At 51.1% G+C, this 13,139-nt stretch overlaps 6 protein-coding genes across 6 annotated transcripts; 3 read left to right on the top strand and 3 right to left on the bottom strand.

Annotated features, from left to right (window-relative positions):
- Positions 1-278: 278 nt before the first annotated feature.
- On the bottom strand, positions 279-2,050 carry CKM354_000557900 (uncharacterized protein; the record flags this gene model as incomplete). The annotated part of the gene is made up of 2 exons (XM_044800856.1): positions 279-1,568; positions 1,622-2,050. The coding sequence occupies 2 exons, from the start codon at positions 2,048-2,050 to the stop codon at positions 279-281; spliced, it is 1,719 nt and encodes a 572-aa protein (XP_044656791.1).
- Positions 2,051-2,384: 334 nt separating this feature from the next.
- Positions 2,385-3,807, top strand: CKM354_000558000 (uncharacterized protein; the record flags this gene model as incomplete). Its single annotated transcript, XM_044800857.1, has 3 exons — positions 2,385-2,511; positions 2,566-3,006; positions 3,059-3,807. The coding sequence occupies 3 exons, from the start codon at positions 2,385-2,387 to the stop codon at positions 3,805-3,807; spliced, it is 1,317 nt and encodes a 438-aa protein (XP_044656792.1).
- A 441-nt stretch (positions 3,808-4,248) lies between these two features.
- CKM354_000558100 (uncharacterized protein) lies at positions 4,249-6,941 on the top strand (the record flags this gene model as incomplete). Its single annotated transcript, XM_044800858.1, has 6 exons — positions 4,249-4,687; positions 4,740-4,813; positions 4,867-4,970; positions 5,022-5,178; positions 5,231-6,244; positions 6,291-6,941. 6 exons carry the CDS (start codon positions 4,249-4,251, stop codon positions 6,939-6,941), a joined length of 2,439 nt encoding a protein of 812 aa, XP_044656793.1.
- A 521-nt stretch (positions 6,942-7,462) lies between these two features.
- CKM354_000558200 (uncharacterized protein) lies at positions 7,463-9,030 on the top strand (the record flags this gene model as incomplete). The annotated part of the gene is made up of 3 exons (XM_044800859.1): positions 7,463-7,668; positions 7,720-8,759; positions 8,816-9,030. 3 exons carry the CDS (start codon positions 7,463-7,465, stop codon positions 9,028-9,030), a joined length of 1,461 nt encoding a protein of 486 aa, XP_044656794.1.
- Positions 9,031-9,272: 242 nt separating this feature from the next.
- On the bottom strand, positions 9,273-9,803 carry CKM354_000558300 (uncharacterized protein; the record flags this gene model as incomplete). The annotated part of the gene is made up of 1 exon (XM_044800860.1): positions 9,273-9,803. The coding sequence occupies one exon, from the start codon at positions 9,801-9,803 to the stop codon at positions 9,273-9,275; it is 531 nt and encodes a 176-aa protein (XP_044656795.1).
- A 1,026-nt stretch (positions 9,804-10,829) lies between these two features.
- Positions 10,830-13,013, bottom strand: CKM354_000558400 (uncharacterized protein; the record flags this gene model as incomplete). The annotated part of the gene is made up of 9 exons (XM_044800861.1): positions 10,830-11,121; positions 11,179-11,295; positions 11,356-11,455; positions 11,555-11,843; positions 11,900-12,246; positions 12,341-12,446; positions 12,498-12,795; positions 12,845-12,868; positions 12,928-13,013. 9 exons carry the CDS (start codon positions 13,011-13,013, stop codon positions 10,830-10,832), a joined length of 1,659 nt encoding a protein of 552 aa, XP_044656796.1.
- Between the last annotated feature and the right edge of the window lie 126 nt (positions 13,014-13,139).

The following is a 13,139-nucleotide window of genomic DNA, read 5'->3' on the forward strand; positions in this document are numbered from 1 at the left end:
GTACGGCTTTGTGGATGGATCTAAAGGAACTCGGATCACTGGACGATTTGTGGCTGCTCGCCATCATGTTCGGCGAAGCAACAGGCATTCAAATGATACCCGATATAGATTATCACCATGTTGATTGTTAGCAGATTCATGTGCTCTAGTGTAGTACTATTCAGGCTGCAATACCGTACTGCACTTTACAGTTGTGCCCGGGCCAGTTACTTTGATGGCAGGCTACGAGAAGCCGGCGTTCCGTGACCACGGGGCGGTGTTGGCGAAGGGAAGTTCGTTCAGACAACCACGAAACCATCAACTTCTGCGGCCTTGACATCTCGGTCGTCCTTCAATTCCGCATCTGGTTTGCGCTGTGATACACCACCTGGCCAACCCTCGGGATATTCGAGACACAGGAATCTCTCATCAGAGCCCTCAATATCCCAAGCCGGGTTCATGGCCGTCTCAATCCTCACTGGAGCGCGGCGTATATTTTCGATTGATACGAACACCCTGGTTGTCTGCCCGTCCACAATGCTCGGGCTGATCGACTCGACTGGGCCTCCACAAGCCAGAAGTGCCCTTGCTGCCAACTCAAGTTGATTGTCGACAGCTAGCCAGAGCGCTGTCGGGCCATTGGCGAACTTTCCACTGGCTTGTTGAATGTCAGCTTGGTATTTGTTTGCAAGAAGCTCAATCATCCGCACATGATTCTTCCGCGTCGCGTTGTACAAAGTGGTTTTCTGCGTGGTCTGGCAACGGTAGTTGACGTTCGCCCCGTATTTATCCAGCAGGACCTTGGCGGTTTCAACGGCGTTGGCTGCTGCTGCATCGATCAGAAGCTCGTCGACCCGTCGTTGCTGGGCTTGCGTGTCTTCGTGGCCTTGAATACACGCATCGAGCAGCAAATTAACGACATCGGCATGGTCTCCATGAGCAGCCCTTCGGAGTGACGTCTCAATGGCTTCCTTGACCGGCGTGGCGCCCACCAGCTCTTTCGGAATGAAGGACAGCAATTGTCTCAAAATCTCGCAGCTGCCGCCTGCACCTCCTCTGTCGATCGATCCAACAATTGCGTCTCTCTGCTCGGCGCTCAACGTGTTCCAGGATTCCTTGTCCACTGTTGAGGCCGAAGGGTCGGGAAAGCAGGCGGCTTGTGCGATCAATTCGAAGCTTTGGACCTGGCCAAAGCTAGCTGCGGCCATCAATGCGAATGGACTCCAGCCGCATGCATCGAGCAGCAATCTCACGATTTCCACATCTTTCCCAGCACCATATTCCAACGCATTATACTTGCCTTCACGAGACTCTCGGAAGTGCGGACGAGCGCCACACTCCAACAGCCATCGGATGATTTCGGTTCGCCCTCCCACCGCTGCGCGCATCAACGGGGTGCCGCCAAATTCATCTCGACAGTTTATGTTCATGCCACTTTGAACGAGCAATTTCGCACAGTCAAGATGGCCGTTGTAACAGGCTGCATGCAATGGCATGAGCCACACGTCGGCTTCTTCGCTGCCGGGAACGATGCCTATCTCCAACAATCGAAGGATGATGTCTTTGGCTCCTTTGACTGCAGCATGGAACTGTTAGACAAGGTCAGCGGCACTTTGTGGGATGAGGAGTTCTGGCGACTCACCAGCAATTCCTGTCCTCTTCCTGGAATCTCCTTCAACCAATTCCTTAACCCTTGTGTCCTCTCCTCCTCACTCAGCCCCACAACATCATCTGACCTCCCCTGCTCATACTTTCTCACCAACTCCTCATAGTGGCTCGGCGAAGCTTCGCTGAATGCGACCTTTCCACACTCTTTGATGGCTTTTGTGACTTCGGCGTGCCCAGACTTTACTGCTTCATAAAACATATAAGGTGCCACATGCTCGTTTTCCTTGGCGAGGAGGTCTGCTACGACTGCTTGTGACTCAAAAGGAACACTGTATATCTCTTCCATGAGCTCTCGAGCCTGTGCTTGTTTGATGAGGTTCTGCTCGGGTTCGATTCCGAAGTGGGCTGGGTTCATGACCATGCCGCCATTACGCCAGACGAAGCGTTCTGGATCTCGATTCATTGTCGACACGGCTGAAAGCGATTAGCTGAGCAGTGCTTCGTAATTTGCCTTGACAGAAAGCGGTCATGGAATGGATAGTGAGAATGTACTTTTTTGGGAGAAGGAGCGTTTCAATTATGAGCTATGTAGAGGCTAAGAGGCCGCCAGTCCAATATGTATGAATCCTGCAATGGCTTGATGTTGTGGCGAAGCTGGCTGGGGTTGCCTGGAAGGATTCGGCTTTTCAACAGGCCAAGACTTTAAATCTGCTCAGCGACAGACATTGGTGGCCTGCCATGAAGAGGGCCGCCGGCTTGTCCCTCTTCACCTTGCGAGTGCAGATCAAAATACCAAAATGACAGACTCGAGCAGCGCGGAAGGGTTACTGGAGGGGATTCGTCGGCTCAAGTCGATTGAGTGTGGTTCCGAAGAGGCCAAGGCATCCTTCGCCTTCGATCAGGCCTACACCTTCCTGAATCATGGTGCGCGTCAAATTGACTGCAAGCACAAGCAAGCGCGCTGAGGAATTCCATCAGGCTCGTACGGAACATATCCCATCGCGGTGCGAGATGTCTACAGATATTTCCAAGAGCGATCCGAAGCCCAACCAGACACCTTTGTCAGATACGAGTACCGGCCGAATCTCCTCGACGCGTCTCGACGCGTCATTGCCGACTATCTGAATGTCCCAGTCGAGACATGTGTATACACAGTCAATGCCTCGATGGGCATTGATACTGTCCTGCGCAATATCACATATGAGGAAGGCGATGTCATTCTATGCTTCACGAGCATTTATGGGTCGTTTGGGTACACGATACAGCACTTGACTGAGACCACTTCTGTCGAAGCGAAACCTATTTCGCTCGAATATCCTGTCTCGGACGAGTTCGTGGTAAAGGCGTTCCAGAGTGCAATTCACGAAGTTCTTGCTGAAGGGAAGAAGCCACGGCTTGCTCTTTTTGATACTATCAGCAGTACGACTTCCGCAGTATTGGTGCGGCACTTCACTGACAAATGTGACATTAGGTCTCCCAGCTGTCCGCGTGCCATTCGAGCAACTGACAAGAATTTGCAAGGAGCATGGCATCTTCTCATGCATAGATGGTGCTCACGGAGTCGGGCACGTGCCTCTTGACTTGTGCGCTCTCGACCCTGACTTCTTCTCGAGTAACCTGCACAAGTGGTTACATGTCCCGCGAGGATGTGCCATCATCTACACACCAGTCCGAAACCAACATCTACTCAGGACGACATTCCCCACAGGCTTCGGGTTTGTCGCTCAACCCGACCCCCCAAATTATGTTGCGAATTTCGCGAATTTAGGCACGCTCAACGACACATCGTATCTTTGCATCGAAGCTGCACTAGAATGGCGCAAGAAGCTGACGTGGAACGAGAAGACTGGTGAGGATGCCATCATGAGCTACACGCTGTATCTGGCGAAGACCGGTGGTCAAGCTGTTGCTTCCGTTCTGGGCACAGAAGTCATGGACAACACTGAACACACTGTGGCACAATGCGGGATGACCAATGTTAGACTGCCTGTCTCTGTTTCACATGGATCCGAACACGAAAAGAGTCTGAGCACGACTGCTACTTGGATTCAGAAAACCATGACGTTTGAACACAAGACTGCAGTCAATGCTTTCGTCTACAGCGACGCCATCTGGGTGAGATTGAGCGCACAAGTGTACCTGAGTGTTTCAGATTTCGAGAGAGCCGGACATACGTTGAAAGCTGTATGCGAAAGAGCTGTGCAAGAGAAGACAAGCTGAATCTAAGCATTGTCTTCCGGTGGATATTGCCTGAAGCTCTCGCACAGAGTGACCTTCCCCAACTCGACGTCCGTAATCATCGACAGAGTATTGCGGTGTTGTTTCTTGCTGCGGACTGTCGGCAATCCTTCAGCCGGCTGTGCCACTCACACGATGATCGACATAATATCCTGTGTTTCCCCATCCTTCCCCGCCAACTCCACATTATACGTGCAGGAACGCTATGTGACTTTTGGCGGCAGTACTCGGCCCATGCCACACCGAAGTGTCTAGTATGATGCTACCTCACATCGGTCAAGAGATGACAGGCGAGCAAGATATGCGGCCAACCGACACGGCAAATGATCGTCAGGTCGAGCTCTACACCTGACTATAAAGATGCCATAGTCCGGCACTAATTCTCCAAGCTCCCGAACATCTTCAAAGTTTGCAATAGCAGCAATGGCAATCACGTCAAGCCTTGTCCAGAGCCTTGCATGGGTTCTTGGCACACTGAAGCTCGCGCAGGGCCAAGGCAACTCAAGCTCACCGGGTCTGCCTTGGGTTGAAGCCGATTATCAAACGAGCCCTGAAGTACTGCCACAACCTGATGCTACTGGGTCGGGTTGGGATACTGCCTTCTCTCAAGCCGCAGCTTTTGTTTCTCAGCTGACGCTGGAAGAGAAGGCTACGATCGTCACTGGGACACAAGGACCATGCGTAGGCAACATCGGAAGCGTTCCAAGACTTGATTTCCAAGGTCTGTGTCTTCAGGACGGCCCGCTGGCGATTCGAGTCGCCGACTATGCGAGTGTCTTCCCCGCTGGATTGACGGTGGCGGCTTCTTGGGATAGGACTCTAGCCAGAATAAGAGGCCAAGATATAGGGACGGAGTTCAAAGGTACACTTGAGCAATACAATTTTACAGAGCTTGCAACTGACATGGCTTCTAGAAAAGGGAGCGCATGTGATCCTTGGCCCAGTTGCAGGGCCTTTGGGCAGAAGTGCCTATGGAGGACGGAACTGGGTGAGTATCGTCACCTGCAGTTGTCGACGCGTGCAGTGCTGACATGAGCTTAGGAAGGCTTTTCTCCAGATCCTTATCTGACCGGGGTTATGTTCGAGGAGACGATTCTCGGCCATCAAGAACGTGGCGTGCAAGCTTGTGCTAAGCATTACATCTTGTAGGCAGCTGCTTCTGCAGGTGTACACCGAATACCAGCTAACCTCACTAGGAATGAACAAGAAACACAGCGCAACCCAGGAAGGAACCGCCAAAATGTCACTGTTGAAGCTGTCTCATCGAACGTCGACGACCGCACCATGCATGAGCTCTATCTCTGGCCTTTCGCGAATGCCGTGAGAGGAGGCGTAGCTTCGATCATGTGCTCGGTATGCACGTCGATTTCGAGAGTCATGAAACATGGCTGACACGCATTTGCAGTACAACAGAATTAATGGCACTTATGGATGCGAAAATAGCAAGACACTCAATGGTCTGCTAAAAACTGAGCTCGGCTTCCAAGGCTGGGTCGTGAGCGACTGGGGAGCTACGCACTCTGGTCACCCAGCCATCAACGCCGGCCAAGATATGGACATGCCCGGCAGCCTAAGCTTCTCAGACTCAAGTGGAGCCTCGTTCTTCGGCGGCAACATAACTAATAACGTGAACAACGGCAGTCTTGCCATTGAGCGAGTCGATGACATGGTTCGAAGAATCATGACGCCTTATTTTTATTTGAAACAGCAGACGCAATATCCTCCTATTGATGGAAGTTCTCCAGACCTGCAAGGCGACAGTATCGCGGACTACACATATAATTTTACCCTTGGGCCTAGTAACGTCGACGTGCGAGATCAGCATGCTCAGCGCATCCGAGGACTGGGAGCTGCTGGTATAGTCATGCTCAAGAACGTCAATAACACTCTGCCACTCGACAAGCCTGCCAATATCGGTGTTTTCGGTAACGATGCAGCAGACATGGCAGATGGCCTCTATCTTGGAGCCAATCGTGACCTTCGCAATGTTGGCTACGATCAGGGCGTCTTACCAGTCGGAGGAGGCTCTGGCACCGGACGACTGACGTATGTTATATCACCATTAGAGGCCATCAAAGCACGAGCGGCCCAGCAAGGCAATAAACCGCTGGTGCAGTACGTGCTCAACAACACGCTTGTCACGAACTCGAATGGGTACGGAATACTGTTTCCCAGACCTCCAGACGTCTGCCTCGTTTTCTTGAAGACATGGGCCACCGAAGGATATGACCGACCCTCCTTGCTTGTTGATTGGAACGGCACCGCCCTCGTGGAAACAGTAGCTGCACAGTGCCCGAACACAATTGTCGTGACCAACAGCGGTGGCATCAACGCTCTTCCATTCTCAAATCATCCGAACGTGACCGCGATCCTAGCAGCTCATTTTGGAGGCCAAGAGCAAGGAAACAGTATTGTCGATGTAAGTCTCTGTTCTTTGCGTGTTGAGTCCTGCTGATCATACCAAGGTTCTGTATGGCGATGTCAATCCAAGCGGCAAGCTTCCCTATACGATCGCGAACAATGAAGACGACTACCAGTTCGCAGATATTACGAATTCTTCAGCTTTACTCAACACCTCTGATCCGAACGCTTGGCAGTCCGACTTTAGGGAAAGACTGCTGATCGACTATCGCCATTTCGATTGGTACAATCAATCTGTTGCATACGAGTTCGGGCATGGTCTCTCTTATACCACTTTCGCGATCGACAACGTCGCAGTCTCAAAGGTAGACGATACCACAATATCGCCGGCTCCACCGGAGGCTGCAATCGTGCCAGGAGGTAATCCTCATCTTTGGACCACGATGCATCAAGTCACAGCCACTGTCACAAACACGGGATCACGGTTTGGAGCAGCAGTCCCTCAGCTATACCTAAGTCTACCTCAGCTGCCGAACGGAGATGTGACACCCTTGAAAGTGTTGCGAGGTTTCGAGAAGATTGGACTTGATGCTGGAGCCAATGCGACTGTTACCTTCGATCTCGCAAGAAGGGACATCAGCTATTGGGATACCGACGCCCAGCAATGGATCATAAGCGAAGGCGATATCGGAGCGCTTGTAGGCTTCTCCAGCCGGGACATTCAAGGAACTGCTTCGTTCACCCCGCTTGCATAGAGCGGGGATAATCCGCAGCACTTTGTGAAGTACTGAGATTGGTTGGACATGGCTGTATACCCTCGCTTCGAAGAGCATCTGCCTCTACTGAACGAGCTTATGTAATCTTGCCAGCGTCTCAACTCTCAAGCTCTTCGAAGCCTGTGCGAAGCTTGTCCGTAGCATTTTGCCAAGAAAGGCTCCTCGTTGGCCCTGGTAAAGGGACATGAATACATACTCATCAACATTGATCAGCTCGTGGCAAATGACAACAACTCCATAACTATTTCCATCAACTCATGTAGCCGACAAATTCAACTGTCTGTTGTTGCAGTTCATCAAGCGACGATCAATCTGTCGGCTCGGCACAATACACTCCGCTAACGCACATGGCATGCCACCTCAACGTTCCACTTCTGCGTGACTCGAGTGGAACTAGGACATCCGATGTCACACCGTAGCCATGATCGGCATCTACCCTTCCCCCAGGTCCTTCCCCAGATTCAGCATTATACACCACTTACTGCACAGTTCACGTCAAGATGGCAGAGATCGACGAGAAATCCGTTCCTCGTGACATTGAAGCAAAAGACATCGAGTCCTCAAAATCGCACGACGAAATCGATACATCGACAAGGCCCTACACTGGCAAAGGAACAATCGAAGACCGCAAATTAGTCCTCAAACAAGACATACGCATCATCCCACTATGTGCTTTCATCTATCTCCTCTGCTATCTCGATCGCAGGTATGCTTAAGAACCAGACATATTTCTCAACAGCCACTAAGCAGTATCCAGCAACATCGGCAACGCCAAAGTCCTAAATCAAGAGTCCGGCAATGACCTCCTCACGGAAACAAACATGACAAACCATCAATACATCATAGCACTCATGGTCTTCCTCATCGCTTACGCGTTATTCGAAGTCCCATCAAACTATGCCCTCAAAAGACTAAAGCCCAACAACTGGATTGCCTTTCTTATGTTCTCTTGGGGTGCAATAACAATAGGCCTAGGTGGAACACATAATTTTGCTTCCGTCACAGCCGTACGATTCCTTCTTGGAGTTTTCGAAGCTGGATTATTCCCTGGATTGGTTTATTATCTCACATTCTGGTATCGTACTGAGGAGCGCTCGATCCGTGTTGCGTTGATCTTGGCTTCTGCGACTCTGGCTGGGGCTTTTGGAGGGGCGATTGCTTATGGTGTGGGGCATATGAACGGAACGCACGGACTTTCGGCTTGGAGATGGTTGTTTATTCTGGAGGGAATTCCTTCTGTGATTTCTTCGTTCTTCGTTTATTTCTTCTTGCCCGATTACCCGGAGACGACTAAATGGCTGTCCGCAGAGGAGAAAGCTCTTGCTGCTGATCGATTACGATTGGAAGGCTCGCAAGGACAGAGCGGGCATATGACCTGGAAAGATGCCAAGGAGACTCTTACCGACTGGAGATTGTATGCGCATTATGCGGTCTACTTTGGAATCAGTACACCGTTCTCATCTCTGTCGCTATTCACACCTACCATCACAGCTGGACTTGGATACGATGGTCTCAAAGCTCAACTCATGACGGTACCTCCATACGCTGTTGCGTATGTTGTGACAGTATCCGTCGCGGCATCTGCAGATTACTTCAATGCTCGAGGCTTGCATTCAGCGATATTTGCCACGATCGGTGCCGTGGGATTTTTGGCGTCCGCAGTCCTATCGCCGCAAGCGTATTCTGCTAGATATGGATGTCTCATCGTGGCGGCCTCTGGAAGCTTCGCCTGTATTCCGCCCCTGCTGGGTTGGCTTAGCTCGAACCTGTTCAGCACGGCAGCCGTGGGGCTGGCAAGTAAGTTTATCTCCCACTGCTCCCTTGCGCAAAAGCACCACTGACGTCCAACACAGTCGCGATGAACGTTTCGTTCGGAGCTCCAGGACAAATCGCCGGCGTGTGGATATACAAGGCCAACGAGAAAGCCGATGGCTACCCGACTGGACACTGGACCAACGCAGGCCTCTTGTTCTTCGTAGCAGCTGGCTGTATGGCTCTAGTCTTCTATTATCACATGCTCAATCGGCGAGCCAGAATGAGTGGTAGCGAGAGGCTGTACAAGTACTAGAATCAGATCAGTCGCGAATCAGACGGAATCTCAGTTGAGTACTGTACGAATCCCAGATTTTTTGCTTGTGCCATTGCCACAAATCAAGTGGAGCGAAATTTGCGAAAAGATGCAGGTATCATTAGGTCATTTCCGATCCCCTACCCCCGTCCCCCATGATTCTGTCGATATGATTATGTGTTCTCGCTCTTGGGTATCATTAAAATCGTTGCTCAAAAGTCGTCTCTCATCACCCGTCCATTTTACAACCACACGACGAAGCCAATATTCACAAGTACAAAGGTGATGAGTGGCACCACCACTCCCATGCTCAGACTGACGGCTTCACCAATGTACCCGTCGTTATCCCCCTTCTCAGCCGCAATGTATCCATCGCTGTTACCCTGTTGTGTGCCATCGCTATTGCTTTCTCCATTGCTGGGGGTGGTTGTGGTGTAGCTCGGATTTTCGGCGCCGCCGTAAACCACGCATGCTCCAGTGAAGTCTGCGCATGCACTTGCCACATCAGGTGTCGTGTCTGAGGTTCTTGATATTGTTACAGTTGTGGTGGATATTATGTTATCTGCCGGAGAATTCGATCCCGCGTAGACTGTGGTGGTGTAAGGTGGAACATCGCCTGTGCCGTAGACCACGCACGCTCCAACGAAATTATTGCAAGCTCCAGGCTCGGTGACGGTCTCTGTTGTCGTCGCTGTGACTATCGACGTCGGTGATTGTGAAGTTGCGAGTCGCAGGAGCAGGAAGAGTGTGAGGAAGGCATTGGTCACAGCCATGCTCCGCGGGAGATTCGGTGCTCAGCAGCTCGTTCCAGGTCAGCAGCAGAGGATTGATTGGCAGGACAATGGCATCTTGGACGTGACAACCAGAGTGGGAGGTGTGGTATTCAGCCGCGGCGCACAGCAGGTCTTATCAGGCGCATGGCGTGCACATGGCCAGGATGGAAAACATGGGACAAACAGGCGTGAGCTTTTTTGGGGAGCTACGGGCGCCGTGCATGATGCAGCAGGGCAAGGCCAGCCAGCTCCCACGGTTGGGCCGCGCGGCCTTGCCCGTTTGGTTGAGCAGGAACACCTCGCTCCGCCGTGAACAGGTTTTCCTTCACTGTTCCTGATGTCATTCACGTGAGTCGGCTCCTCTCGTCTTGGCATTTCCCAACCGAATGGCAGCAGATCGGCCCGTCCTCTTGACCTTCCAATGGCCGATGAGCGATGAGCAAATGACCACCACACCTCCAAGCCTATCCACTGCCGTACCGCGAGATGATGCAGTCGTGACTTGCATATTGCTGCCGGGTATGCTATGCGAGGCCAAGCATGAAAGCCCCTCCACAACTCCCGCTTCTAGCTCTCGTGGCGGTCTCAGAATCGATCATGAACAAGTAAAGCTGGCGCCAATTCAATGCAACATGCTCTGGGAATATCGCTCATGCACGTAACCTGAGTCAAGATGCAAGGATGCTGCCAAAAGACGGTTCGTTGCTGAGCAACACGACCGGAAGCTGCCATAGGCTTCTTCCATACCGAACTTTCCATTGATCCTGCTATCGGCGTCGATTGCCGATCCGTTGAGCTACGAGCTCCGTCCCACAAGTACTCCATACATGCAGTTCTATTGTTCATGGAAGTGTGCAATGTGATCACGACCCACGACACAATTGTAATGCTAGATAGATTCGTGTTTAGCATTGCAGTCAAGTGAATCATCTTTGCACAAGCCATTGGGCCTGAATGTGGTTCGGTCAAATGCAACTGAATGATACAATTGGACTGCAAGTTCCAAGTCTTGCCGTATCAACTCTACTACAAGCTCTTCTCACTTGCAGCAAAACCGCCTTCCGTCTTGTACGCTTCATTATGCGTCGATCGCTCCTTGTTCTCAATCTCATTGACACCCTTAACTCCAGGCTGACTAGCACTTGCTCGTCTTCTGTGCTCCTCAGTCTCGAGATAGCTGATGAGAAGACGACCATTCTTATCATAGCGATGCGGAGTGTTGACCGGACGAGCAATACTAACAACATCAAAGACACCGGTCGTCTTGTGGAAGATCTCGTCCATTTCTTCGAGAGATCTGTAGGCTGTTTCGGGGTAGCTGTGAACGGATGTCAGTATCCTGCAGAGGTGGTCGGTGATCTCATGGAGTACGAACAAGAAGTATACGCATGGTACGATAAAGGCGTTGATCACCGCGAAGATGATGTATGTCTTGTAACCGATAGTGTCAAATGCAACAGGAGTGACCATGACAACCATGAAGTTGAAGATCCTGTATCATGTTAGCTGGCCATAAATCACGGGCATGTAAACTCTGTTTCGGGCATCTCACCAGTTTGCAGAAGTTGACAGTGCTGATGAAGGTGCTCTGATCCTCAGTGGTACAATTTCACTTGGGTACAGCCAAGTCATTCCGAGCCAGCCAATGGCAACTATAACATCGATCGCAGTAAGCAGATATCCCATCATGCGGATAGCACGGAGATGGCACCAGTGTCTTAGTAGTGTTGGACTGCGGGCACAAAACTTACAAAATGTGTTGAAAACAAACAAGAAGACAGCTGCGACGACTCCAGGCCCACTCCCTCCGACTGAGGTCGCAGCAGCAAGAACGACCATGGAGAGCGACATGCCAACAGCACCGAAAAGCATAAGAGGTCGACGTCCAATCTTCTCAATCAGGAAAACTGGTATCCAAGAGGCAAGGAAGTATTCCGTTCCGTTACAAGCAGCCAAAATTCGGGACAGGAAAGGCGATAACCCAATTTCGTTCTCGTAAATAGTGGCAGCATAATACGTGATCAAGTTGATGCCAGAGATCTATCATCGTCAGCTGATGTTGTGGTGCATTGGAAATGAGAGTGATAAATAATCACCTGTTGGAAGACTTGGTTCACATATCCGAGCGCAGCGCGGTGGAAGTTACGATCTTTGCCCATCGTGAAGACTTCACTGAATGTGCCCGCAGCAGTCTCAAGCACAGATTCCTTGATAGCAGAGAATTCGCTGATGATGTACTCATCATCCGGAGGAAGATCGCTCAAAGCGGAGAGTACAGTGACTGCTTCATCTTCGCGTCCTTTCAAGATCAACCATCTTGGGGATTCCGGGAGTCCGAGAATGAACACCAGAATGATGAGAGCGAAGAAGATTTGGAATCCAATAGGAAATCGCCAGGTGATTGTGCTTGGCTCGAGGAAGGAGAAGCCGAAGTCGATCCAGTCTATCTCTGTGTCAGCCACTGGCCGTTTGATGAGACCTCGTAGCACAATGCTTCGATTGTAGAGATCGCCGTGCCTTGAGCAAGGGGGACCTACAACTGATCATGATACCACCTGTGATGAGAGCACCCTCAATCATCACCATCTGTCCACGCTTGTGACTTTTCGATGTCTCACTCTGCCATGTCGGCACAGTAGATGTCTGATAGTGACGTATTAGCAGATGCCGTGCTAGTTAGCGTCGATGACTTACGTTCAGACCATTTCCAACACCAGTTATGATACGTCCAATGATCAGCTGTGTCAGTCCAAAGGCTGCCGTCTGCAGAACAGCCCCAACGACCATGATCGCACTCCCAAGAAAGATCGTCCGCCTTCGTCCGAGGTACTGTCCAAGCCAGATGCAAACAACGGCTCCAAGAAAACAGCCCAGATTGTATGAAGCGATCGATATTCCTTGCGTTGTTGCTCGGTTACTCGTTCCAGATTCTCCTCGGGTATCGATCTCAGGGAATACTGCCACGAAGGACTCCAGCGTCAACAAGCCGCCCCTAAGATGTGTTAAAAGTGATCCAGTTCAGCGATGCTTGGGTTTCGTACATGACACCCTGATCGTATCCGAATCTGTACCATATATCAGTTGACTGATTCTCTCATACTCGAGCTGATCCCGCTCGACTTACAGCAAAAAGTCCAACCCAGCAATGACACCAATGGCGACATTGAGCTTCGTGCCTCGAAGGCCATAAAACCTCGTCCCACCAAACATCTTGGCAGTCTCTTGCTATTCACCTCGGACAGGTTTCAAGAAAGACCGACTGAGACCAAGATTTCGACAACCCAAGCAACTCTTGGAGAGGAGTTCCAAGTCCACAGCCCTTGAGAAGAAATAGAA

The sequence above is a fragment of the Cercospora kikuchii genome, assembly GCF_019650295.1.
Source record: "Cercospora kikuchii DNA, contig_00003, whole genome shotgun sequence".
Lineage (NCBI taxonomy): Eukaryota > Fungi > Ascomycota > Dothideomycetes > Mycosphaerellales > Mycosphaerellaceae > Cercospora > Cercospora kikuchii.